Below are 12192 nucleotides of genomic sequence, written 5' to 3'. Positions count from 1 at the left end.
GGTCGTATTTTAAAAAAAAAAACAAAGCAGCCCCCCTTCCAGCTTACTGTGGTTTTTCTGTTTCCTTTTTTTTTTTTTTTTTTTTGAAACTCAGATTTTTGAAACTAAGCCAAATTATGTTACTAAATGCATCTGTGCTCGGAGAAATGTCTTTTTGCGCTGCAGCTATCGGACAGGAGATTACATAGGTTTGGGGTCTCACGTAGGTGCCGACGCTAGGGCCCCGGCTCCCGGCGCGTAGGCAAAGGCAGGCACCTGACGTGGGCCACCGGGGCGTCTCCGGTTTTCACCCTCTGCTGGTGCCTGGGCTTCTGGCTCGGGCAGTTTGTTCATGGCAATACAGCCCTTCTTCACCTTTCGGCTCACCCATGGTGTGACGTTTTCCACCAATTAAACAGTATTTCTTAATCCTTTGCTTCCCCCGCAGAGCCCTGGGAACGGAGCGGGGGCAGCCTGCGGGTAAGGCGGCAGTGTGTCGGCAGGCGCTCTCCTCCCACTGAGCGGCGGTGCTAAAGATCGTATTTGGTTACTTTAGCAAAATAGAAATTTTGATTTAAATAGATTTTTTTTTTTTTCTATATGATACTATATACAATGCAATACTAAAACATTTTGGAACTGCTGGCTGGAAGAGTGCTACGAGCAGGATTTTATTCCGCTTGGTGCATCTTCAACAGCGTTGCTACCTAAGTTTCAGTTCCAGACACTTTAACCTGATCTTCTTAGACTGTGATTATTCATCGCTGACTTTTACTGTCCTGGAAGTTAAATACGTACATAAATGTAAAGCTTCTGGCTAGGATAATGTCTCTGGCCAGTCTTACCACAGAAATAAAGCAAAGTAGGTTTGCTGTGGTGCCGAGAGGTTTGCAGGGCAGCTGCTACGTGCGCAGGCGAGGTGGGCTGCAGAGCAGGGACAGGGGTCAGCTGCAGCTGGGTTGTCATGAAGCCACCAGTGGTGCTTTACCAGTGCCTTTACTGGCACCAGTAGCTCAGCCTGCTTACTGGGTAGGATTAATAACACCTATGCTTAACTAATCTTGCATGGACTTTCCTTCTGTGTGTATGGCTCAAACCAACGCGGATCACTTACTCCCTGCTTTCTCTGCACTTTGAGCTGGTGGTGCCAGTGCGACCGTTCCAGCAGATATTCAACATCGAGGGTAATTTCCAAGTGCTCAGAGCAGGAGCGTGGCCAGACGCAGGCCGTGTGAGAAAAATGCGTCTTTCTGCTATGAACAGTAGGGGTCAGAGCTGAACGCCCAGGTTGTTTTTTACTGAAAACTTAGGAGCTGAATTCCTGTTTTTTTGAGAACTTTCCTGATGGATAACAGCTCCCGGGGGTTCCACTTACCCTGTTGAAGCTGTGCAGCCTGCTTTCTCTAGGTACAAAGGTCTTTGTTTTGGCCAACCTGACAATAGTTTTTAGGACTTTAGGAATTTGGTTAGCACAGAACAGAATTGAGTTTTGAGTGACAAGAGGAGGCGTGCTACGTGATACATATAAATATTCCTCATTCTTCTCCTTCATGTTCCCACATAAATAAATGGGGAGAACAATGCACTCACTCGTAGAAAACAATTCCTGAATTTCTCCTGTAAAAGTTTTTTCTTCTTTAAAAAAAAACCCAAACCAAAGCACATTTAGGTACCCACAATGATACCAGTGGTACAGATAGTGATAACAAAACGATGGCTTTAGAATGGCATAAACATACAGGACGCAGCCGCAGCAGAGCTGAGTGTTGCTGAAGGTGGATGCTTGTGTGTGCACGTCTTTAACGGGAGATGGCACCGCAGGACCGCGTGCAGGCTGATGCGCTTGCTCTGAGGCTGCTCTCTTACTGTCATTTACGTTAATAGCTGATGAATACTGAAATTGAGAAGAGCTTTGCCACACGTTCTCATATGTTTATATCAACGATCTTTTAATTTGTGATCTCACGTTCAGCGTATTTCTTTGTTCTCTGCTCATCTTGTTAGAAGCCGTTTTCATATTCCTTGAGTGTTGCAGAGAATATTCCTCTATTTCACCCTAAAGATTTTAGTTTTCAAATTGTTCTTGTTGAATGGGGGCGGGATACAAGGCAGCTCCTCTTAAATAAAGTATTTTTCCTAAAATTATGGGGTTGTCTTGGATTGTCTGAGCAACCTGATCTAGTTAGCGGTGTCCCTGCTCACTGCAGGGGGGTTGGACTAGATGACCTCTAGGGGTCCCTTCCAACCCAAAACATTCTAAGGTTCTATGGTTCTGTGATTTAGAATCCTAGTTTTGAGGTATTATGGCAAAGGCACGGATAGGTAAGTAATGGTTGCTTGTGGTTGCCATTGCATACCTTGACTTTCCCAAAGGTAAATGCTCCTTTTGTGCATATGTGTCAAATACGTGTGAGCGTGCCATGTTCCTTCTGCTCTATCTTCACCATAATTGATAATGTTACAAGGGATGGCTCTGGATTTGCCCTGTAGCATTCTCCTCCTGATTGACTTTCTTTGCAGCGGTATTGTTACAGAAGCGTAGTCACAGGCAATACTATTAAAATATAATTGGCAGTTTTATTGGAAGCCAGTTTGGAGGTAAGCTTTTGCACTGAGAAAAATGAAGTGCCTCTAAAATATTTCAAATCTACTGCAATCATTTTCCTCAGTGCAAAACCTTGGGAATTTATTAACTTGAAGTACAGGTAAGGTGGTTTCTCTGGGAAGTAATTTGACTTCACAGAATAGTTTTGAGTTTTTAAAGGCGTTCAGCCTGGCAGAACAAAACCAAAATGTTTTTGTAACTTTATTTGGAAAATGCTGAGGGAAGGGCCTAACCCTGCAACCAAGCGTGGAGGACTGGGGTTCTGGGCATGCGAGAAGTTGAACGTGGAGGTAGGGCTTTGGCTTGGCTCTTCCACAAGTGACTCCACAAGGCTGTTGAGCTGCGTTCTATAAATAACGGAGTATCCGCTGATGTAAAGAGAGGGAGACTGCACAGCCCGGTGGGCAGAACATCTGGCAGACATCTGTAAGAGCGGGGTGCCGGCTGCTTTTTCGCTGGGGCAGAGGAGGACATTGATGGTGCCCTTCTGTAACCAAACACAAGGTGTCGGCTCCTCCGAGCCTCTTCCCACCCTCTCTCCTGGAACTGCTCTTTTCTTACCAAACGGCCCTATTGTCCCACCTAGTTTTGCTCCCCAGGTTTGGCTAACATAATTAGAAAACACGCGCTTGGCCTCCCTTTTCCCAGGCTCTGGTGATCCCTTCCTTGCATTGCAGCCAAGGGTTGGACTTGCAGAGTGTTGCCACATGCGTGCACAGCCAGACCGTGAGAAAATATATGAAGTACGCTTTCTCAGAAACACATTTTCCACAAAATGGACTTAGTTAAATGGAAAAAATAGCGCCAAAACATCTTCAGTTGTTTCTTCTTACCGGTTCAAGTAATCCCCAAGGGCCGTGCTGCCACACTGGTGAAGGTTTTGGGTTAGCAGTCCCACAGCGGGACAATGGCAGTTTTATGAACTTGACCACCCCAAGCTGATTTGTGACTTTGATAACTCTTTGATGCAATTTTATGCCATTGAACCATGTTCTTGAAGCTCAGGCATCGTTAGGGATTGCCACGACATACGCCATCAGGGTAGCTGTCTCCCGCGGGCTCCTAGACACGGAATACTGAAGTTACAGGTGAAAGCCATTTTCTGTTCTTCAGTAACATAAGATCGCGCAAATACCTCTTTCAGCTATAACTAAAGGTATAGCTGAACCTTTCCAGGTTTTCTGCCTGGAAAAAAATAAGATAGGACAGAATGGGAAAAGACAGACTATGTGGCCAATTACCATTACTGTTAGTACCGTATTCTAGATTTGAAAATGTATCTATGCATTTCCCAATTTTTTCCCCTTGTTTTTGGTCCTAAACTTTGCGTGCTGTCATGCCCGCCACCACCTTGGTATCTTTAGACCCGAGTACCTTTTATAAAGCCATTCTGTGCTTCTGTGGGGGATAAAATTCACGTGTCCATAGCGATTACTGAACCATCTGATTACACAGCAACAAAGGGAGCTCAGTTCCCTCTGAGCAGATCTGCCGGCCGGGCACGGCTGGCCGGGCTTGCTTTTCACCCAGGCCTGGTACTCGCTGCGATCGCCATCTCTAAAACGCCAACTGGTTTTAAAACTGTTTCAGAGAAAAAAATTCTTACGGTGGTGTAAGCCAAGCAGCGTAAAATGTCGTGGCACCCTAAGGCTGTTCGCTGAACTCCCAAATGCACAGGTACGCGTTTAATTTGGCCAGAATGGAATTGTAACGGCCCAGGAGAAGAACGAACTGCGCGGACCAGAGTCGAGCGTTTCTGGAAGGCTGTCGGTGCAGCGAGTTTTAACAGACCCGCGGAGGTTAAGATGGAACTGGGTGGCACGGTTAGCGACCCCGCGCAGGAGGGCGGGTGCCGCTGCGGTCTGCGTGGTTTGTTCTTAAGCCATTGAGGAGTATTTGTAAGTTTTTCACTTTGTGATAGGAGTTTACGGAAAGCACCAGCATTAATCTGAATTTAAATAATTTGAACAGATTTGTTTTATCTGTCTGTTGTTTTTTTTTTTTCCCCCCAGCTCTTGGGGAAATAAGACTCTTGTAAGTAAATAAGCAATAAATATCACATTTTATCTGTGAACGTTACAACTTAATTGAAGGCAATAAAAACATAGGAGTACAGGATGCAGAATTCAGTCCTAGGACCCTGACTTCAGCCGTTGTAGCCTCAGCAGAACTCACGAGCATCATCATTATGCAACTCCCGTTGGCCTCCACAGCGTCATTATTATATTATTTTACTAAAAGAAAAGGTGTTCAAGCCAGGCGTTCTCGCAGCTTTGGTTTTTGATTTGCTGGCCTTTGTATTAAACCCTCGTTCAGAAATGGAAGCGTGTTCACGCTGGGTGATGAGTGGGGACATGTATGGAAAGCGCCTGCCTACGAGCAGGTCCCCGGCGCGCTCCGCAGCATGGCGTGGTGCTCGCCGCGTTGCTGCTGACTGCCCCCGGCCCGAGCTCCCCCTCCCCGACCACGACTTCAGCGAGCAACAGCCTTTACAACATCTGTAATTTCAGTATGAAACCAGTTGTTAATTGCTATCGCTTCCGTATAACGTGTCAGCATTGTGTTTTGCTGTAGATACCAAGAAGCGCACCGTGTGCTACTGATGACATCGGTTACTGCACCGCGAAAGAGGGAGCCGCGGAGCAGGACCGTGCACCTGAAATAATGGAAGAAAGGTTGCTGCAAGGAAAAGTTGAAGCCACAAGGTGAGTGCTGAAACGATAAGATCATAAACTCTTCCTGCCTAATGCTGTTGATGACCTGCATTTGATTTTGTTTGTATGGAAGCATTCGTTTCTTTTTTGCTATCCTGTGAAGTAAAAAATCTTGCACCCTAATCAACAAACGCTGTGACTAAGAGAAATAAAAACTCAAGTTAATTCCAGGCTGACTTTAAAAAAAAAATAAATAAGAAATTCTGAAAGATAATCACCAGCGCTTCGGGACTTGTACCTGAGCCACATTCATTTGCTCCTTCGTGTACCACACCATACCAGGACAGGAAGCATGCTGGTAAAGCAACTCTCGTTATGTGAATAACCTATTTTAATAATAAACCAACTATTTTATAGTATCTCTATATCATCTTAATGCAGCGAGCGCGAGCCAGAGGGCTGATGAGGAACTGAGCATTTCTGGTCCTTTTTGCACAATGAACTGAACAAATCCCGCCGGATTGATGGCCTCACCTTGACAGGCTCGGCCTGGAGCGTGAGGTTACATGCTTGTCTCAGTTGTTCTAGGCTGTCACCTGGGCTGGGAAATACTTGGAGTCATTCTTCGTTACAAGAGGGTTGGTTATTAAAAAAAAAAAAAAAAAAAAAAGAGGGGTGGGGGGAAGAAGTATGAACATGTCCCAAATTTTTAAGAGCCTGTAAAATGTCTGGTGCTATTTTTAGAAAGTATTCAAATTAAGTTTTGGGATTTTTTTTCTATTTGGTTTTAACGTATACAGGGAAAGCTTGAAATGTTCTGTTTGTTTCTCTGATTGCTGGATGTGTTGGGTTGCTCCATTCTGCACTCCTAAAAATGAGCGTATCTTTATACGAGGCTGCACCTCGACCAACTGTACAAGCATGTTCCAGCTGGTGATCTCGGGACATAGCTACTGACCAGATGCCTGTAAATTAAGGACTTTTTTAATCACCTTTAAGGAAAAACACACTACATTATACTGTGTCACAATATGGAAGAGAGGTGGTTACAGATAGCACGGCTATGGCCAGACAGGGCTGATGAGCACGAAAAAAGTGAAGTACAGTGAATGCATTTATTCAGCAGTCATTGATATTTCAGTCCTGTTCTTGTATTCATGCAGGTATGAAAGCCAGTACCACTGGTGTGCTGGAAGGGCTGTTCTGCAGTACTCTTTTTGTATTTCTGCTGCCCAACATGATTGTAAATTTACAGGCAAGACGGTCAAAAAGTTCTTTGCTTATGCTGCAAACTGCTCAGCCACTTGCACTGGGCACAGCCCAGGTGTCCCTTCAAATTCTTTGTTAGTGTGCCTTCTGCAGCGCTGCATTTGCTTGTGCCGGCCGCCCCAGCAGCGTCTCCTCCCTTGCCTTACAGAACCGCGTTCAGCCTCCCTGACCGCACGTCTCTCCTTTTTCCCTTTTTCATCCCACTGCCTTGGGCACTGCAACTCTGCCAGCTTCTGCAGCAGCAAAGGACCCACCAAAACCAGTCTGGTGCACTGCCAAGCTCTGGCCTGTTCCCAGAGCACCATCGAGCTTATGCACGGAGCGGGGCAAGGGGTTGATTTACATAATTAACTAATTTAATAGATCCCTGCAAGTGTAAGAGCCAAGGTGAGATACAGCAGTGCAAGACTTGGTTGGACTTGATGATCTGAAAGGTCTTTTCCGACCTAAACGATTCTAAGACCGCTGCACGGTGCATACACCGCAAAGCGCACGTTAACGAAGGCAGAGCCGCAGCATTTGCTCGTTTTGCTCCCTGTGTCTGCATTTATTTTTTTTTTTGGCAGAAATGTGTTAAACACTTGAAAACAGAAACAGAAAGGTCAATGGATATAAGGCACCTGAAATAATAATTTCACCATGTTTACTTAGGTCCCTCAGAGGAAAGAAACTGGAACAGCGCATCAAACAGCACATGCACACGATGAAAGGAAGAGGAGAAAAATTACAAGGAGCATCCCAAGTGGAAATGAAGAAAGCAAACCAGGACGGTGAGACTGTGAGTATCTTCTCCTGGGCTGGAAGCACAGCAAACACGGTGCTCTGTGCTGACGAGCAGTTGTTACTTCGACGCTTTCTTAATTTCGCAAAAACCTCGGCTACCAAATATTTTTAAATTAAAACTGTTAAAAATTAACCATTGTATTTTTGCTTATGCTAAAATGGGTGTATGTGCACACATACACACCATGCACATATATAAACAGACATAAACATCTGCAGCGCTTTGAGTCTTTCAAAAGCAAAGCCAGAATTGTAGAAGACAAAACCTAAGAAAAGCATAAAAGATGGCCAAAGATGATTATAAACTCGGTGGACAAGGGGGGTGATTTTTATCACAAGCCCTTCAATGCAAGTGGCTAATACAGCAAAAGGTTGAAATTCAAAATTACCCATTTACGATTGGAAAGGGGACTCCTAAATCCATACTGTTGAGACATCAGTAAGTGTCCTGACTGGGAGGAGAAGATTGAGAGCTGCCATTAAAATTGGTGTAGCTGCAAAGTCTATTTGCTTATTGCAGCATTATTAGGAGTGATTGTGGTCTTGACTGAAAGTATTGCTTTGGCTTTCCAAGCCGCACGGCTAGTCAAAATGCAGTTATGTATCTCTCAATAAAAGAAGGCAGTGCTTTGCATTTAATTTGTTCGCTGTGCATAATCGAGACACTCAGCTCAAAATGAGTTTTGCTTCAAGAGCCTGGACTGATTTTTGATTCCCATGGGTACGAGAACGCTGCTGATGCTGAGTGGCTTCCGCAGGCTGGGAGGGCGATTGCCGGCAGCCGTGCCGGAGCGCGCGCCCCGGGGACCAGCAACCCGGCGGCGGGGCCTCCCGCTCTGCTGCCCCATCTCCTCTCTCTGCTGCCTGCCGGCTCGTTCCTGCTGGGTAACGCGCTCCGCTGATGATTTTGTCAGATTCAAAAAGGCAAACTGTCTTAGCACCGTGTTTCCTGAGGGCAGAGCGGGCACAAATGCTCTGTGTGGTTCTTCGAACGCCACAGCGCATGGTGCACACACTGTGCTTTCCAACTGAGCAAGACGTCACTTCTGTTAATGTGTAGAGGTAGTGTCGGTGGTACTAAATTTGGCAAAGCCTTTTCCCAGTGAAGAATTACATTGTAGTAATAAACAAAACCATTTTATAATGCAGAAGGAATATGAAACTGCTCCAAAACTGTTTACTTACTCCAAAGAGGAGCAGCGGTCCATCAAAAGACCGTTCTGTGGCAGCTCCTTCTCACGCCGTAGGGAGAACTTGTGCCTGCTGGGAGTCACCTACGTTCGAATCTTCCACTTAGGTGCGGGCTTCCAGGTCCTGGGGAGTCCTAGCAGTCACTGGGTGGAAATACAGGGAACACACACATGGCTGTAGCTGTGTGAACCGATCACGTAAAGGCCATGGATCCCATAGCCACGCTTCTGCAGTGTTTGCACCGCTTTAGAGTACACGTGCTTTTGGGAAAAAAGAAATTCTGATTTTATCCAAAGCGTCTTTTGGCCTCGAAATGGAAGTGAGCGAATGCGCTGGAAGCGCAGCCTCCCTGCTACACACGACAGGGCAAACAAGTTGCACGTAGCGCAAGGCGTCTGTCCCCGTGCCAGGAAATGGTGACACTGTTCTAAAATTAGCCACGGCCCTCGCGTTCCACAACGTCACGCGCAGCGCAATGCAAGCTGCACGCTCCCAAAAAGGAACTCGTCCCTCAAGGTAGGGGTGAGAGTCACGTATGACATCACCACCCTGGCACTTAGGAGAGGACTCCGCGTGTCCCCTGCCGCGGGCTGCGGCGCTCTGCGAGGGCCTCTGCTCTGATGGGGTGGCACACGGCTGTAGCTCCCGATGGGCTTGGTTGCCTTTGCTGTTCCCATTAGCAGCCAGCCCTTCGGCTTCCCAAATGCTCGCTTGAGAGTCGTGACGCTACCTGGGAGGTCGCGTTCCTTGCTCGGTATCCCCAGGCGCTCGCTGGCCTGGTGGTTGGCTTGCAAAACATCTTCTGGTCAGCTGCAACGTCCAGCGTGTCTGCGCAAACTGCTGCCTGCTCACCGCTAGGAGCCCGGCAGAGCAGGGGGAGGGCTCTGACTGCAGCGACCCGCTGATGTTTGAGACGCGGGGAAAAGGAATGCGTCGCTGGGTGGCAACTGGGGGCCTGTGGGATTTGAGGAGTTGAGTTCCTTCACCAAATCCGAGTGGCCTCCAGCTTCCTCGCCTGCCATCGATACGCGGTGCCTCGTGCCAGCTCAGAGGAGCGTCTTTGCTTCAAACAGTGGGAAGGTGCAATTCTATTAGCTTAATTGTTTTCACTTTTTTTAAAAGATGTTTTAAAAAAGATGCGTGGAATGGACTGTCAGGAGCCAGAGCCTGCGCAGATCTACTCGTGGGCTTCACTGGGAGCTTTTGTCTTATGAAATGGGCGTAAACTTGGCGCCATGGTTTTAAGCTCTTTTGGAACCCCCAGGTGGTTGTATTTTGGATATGACTGTTGCATTCCGTAGTATTCATCAGGTACCGAACAGCAAAAGAAATAATGTTTTAAAATCTCGGGTTGTATTTCTAAAAAGCGGAATATTTTCGTGCAGGCTTGTAAGAGCTTTGCTGAATTTCCATCAACCTTCAAGTTTATTACAATTCTGTGAGGTATCCAAGTGAATGAATCTGAATGCTCACATGGTAAAAGGTGTATTTACATTCCAACATTGTTGAGACTGTTCACAGATAGGTTTATTAGTTTAGTGGTACGTGTAGCGATTGTTTATTGCTTTCAGAATCTGTTGAGCTTTAATGCTGCCAGCCCTTTCATAATCAGTAGCTTCTGTACTCCTCCCAACCGACCTGTGCGCATATGTGCACTGATGGGCTTAAAACCCCCCTGTTTGCGTTTCAGCTGTTTTAAACCATGCCCGTGTTTAAATGTTAGCACGTGCATGGGACTGGAGATGTGAATCCCAGCACGTTCGCACCCTTAACCGGGATGGACGAGTCGGTGTAAGTGTGAACCCTGGCTGGGGCGTGCGTGGGCTTTACACGCGCACAGACGGAGGCTGAGGAAGGAGCCAGTAAAAATCTGGCCCCTTGGACACAGGCACTAATTTCTGTCCTCAGGTGGGCCTACCTGTGTATCCATTCTCTGTTCTGTTTTAAATCCGAGGTCAAAGATCTACAGGCCAAGCTAGCAAAACCGAAGGGGCTGCCCCCTCTCCAGGAGCATCGTCCCACGGCCTTCACGGGGGAGTTTCCACCCCTCTCACCAAGAGGTCTCCGCCAGTAGCAAATCCTGACTGCCTGCAGTTGTTGAAGAGTGAAATGCTTACTCGGTAAGAGCGAGAATTAGAAAAGCCTCCTCTTCTCACTTCATCCTCCCGACCGCGTTTGACAATGTGAAACCCTGCTTTAACTGCCGGGAAGAGTTGTCTCTCTCAGAGGATTTGGGGTACGGTGTTGGAAAGGGTTTTCTTCGGCCTCCCCGCACATTCCTCTCCAGCACACTTCTATAGGCTTAACAGAAATCCTATGAAAATAAAATTCAAAAACTGTCCCTAAAGTTTGCAGCAGCCATTTGTAATGTTACTGATGCGAGGAACTGTGTGCTCTTAGTGAACTGTCATTAGTAACACATCGTGGCCTGGGCACCTCAGACCAGTCTGGGTTTGCATGGCAAACGCTGCATTTAGCGTTCAATCCCAACGTTGGACTCAGAGCTGCCCTTTGGGTGGAGGACACCCTTGTTGGCCTTCCACTGTCAGGAAGGCTGCGTGGACCCGGAGCGGAGGAAGCAGGCGGGAGGGCCCCTCAGGGTGGCTGTGCCTTGGTTTGGAGCCCTGCTGATGTCTGGGAGCAGCGGAGCTGCCCCTTCCGCACCCGGGAGCCTTTGGTGGGGCCCCTGCGATGCGAGGGGGGGGTCGGAGAGCAGAGGCAAGCGATGGGTAACAGCTCAGCCCGAATCCCGGCCCTGTCGCCCCTTTGGGATGGGGGGGAGCTGCACAGCGCTACGGCGGGAGTTACCCGGACGGGGTATCAGGAGCTTTCACCTTCCACGCCCCCAGACCCCAGCGATACTTTGGAGAGGGCTTTGTTACAGAAGTGCGCTACCGGAGCTGAACCGGAGCCAGTGATGCTCCGGTACCGCGGGAGCCCGGGGAAGGCGGTCACGGAACCGAATTTAACAGACAGCAGAGGTCTTCCTCCCTCCCCTGCTCTGCGTCCTCCCTCCGTCCCCGCCGCGGTTGGTCACTTGTCCTGCAGGGACAGCAGGGGTACCTCGGGCGGTCTTGCCTCCGCTTGCTGCTAAGTCTACGTGCCTTAAAACGTTGGGAATTTCAGCGACGGGAATAAACAGTAATGCCACCAAACCTCGCTGCGGGGACAAAGGCAGCGGTGTTTGGCAGGGAAAGACAAACACACAAAAGGTGGGAAGGCCAGCACGGCGTTTCCAGCTTCTGAGCTCTCTTGGTTGCTGGTGAGTCTCCGAGCGGACGCTGACGGATGAACAACTCCGAGCGATCTCCGAGGGGAGAGCGTGAAAGCAGCTCAGAGCAGTCGCTGCCTCCACGTCGTTTGCATCCCCAACGTGCCGCAGCGAGTCAGACCTGAGGGTTCTGGCTTGTGTTCATCCTGGGGTATGTCTCTGAAAGCAATAAAGGACGTTTGGGATGCAGCTGGTGTTAGAGGCGTGCGGCAGAGGAGGAGCCCCGGATTGGCACTCGGGTGAATTGATGTCCCAGTAGCAGCCAGTCACGGGGTGAAGGGCGGGGGAGCTGGGGAAGGACGGCTCCTCCGCTGGCACGTCTGGCCGCAGATTCCATCGGTAACCCTGGCCGAGCGCTGGGATCCCTCGGCATCGACTCACGGCTGAGTTGTCTGCGCACGCCGGGTGGCGACTGCGGGGCCTCGGAGCGGGGGGCGGCG

The 12192-nt window shown here is 48.5% G+C and overlaps 1 protein-coding gene across 1 annotated transcript in view; it reads left to right on the top strand.

Moving 5' to 3' along the window:
- The window catches only part of LOC104124837 (PWWP domain-containing protein 2B), a 55235-nt gene that overhangs the window by 20068 nt on the left and 22975 nt on the right, over positions 1-12192 (top strand). The window contains exons 6-7 of the mRNA XM_035892770.1: positions 838-898; positions 5214-5223. Coding sequence (XP_035748663.1) covers positions 838-898; positions 5214-5223 — 71 coding nt within the window. The remainder of the gene's footprint in view (positions 1-837; positions 899-5213; positions 5224-12192) is intronic.

The sequence above is a fragment of the Egretta garzetta genome, unplaced genomic scaffold, assembly GCF_000687185.1.
Source record: "Egretta garzetta isolate BGI_Z169 unplaced genomic scaffold, ASM68718v1 scaffold184, whole genome shotgun sequence".
NCBI classification, from domain to species: Eukaryota; Metazoa; Chordata; class Aves; order Pelecaniformes; family Ardeidae; genus Egretta; species Egretta garzetta.
The sequence above is the reverse complement of the archived record's forward strand: the minus strand, read 5'-3'. Positions and strand labels throughout refer to the sequence as shown.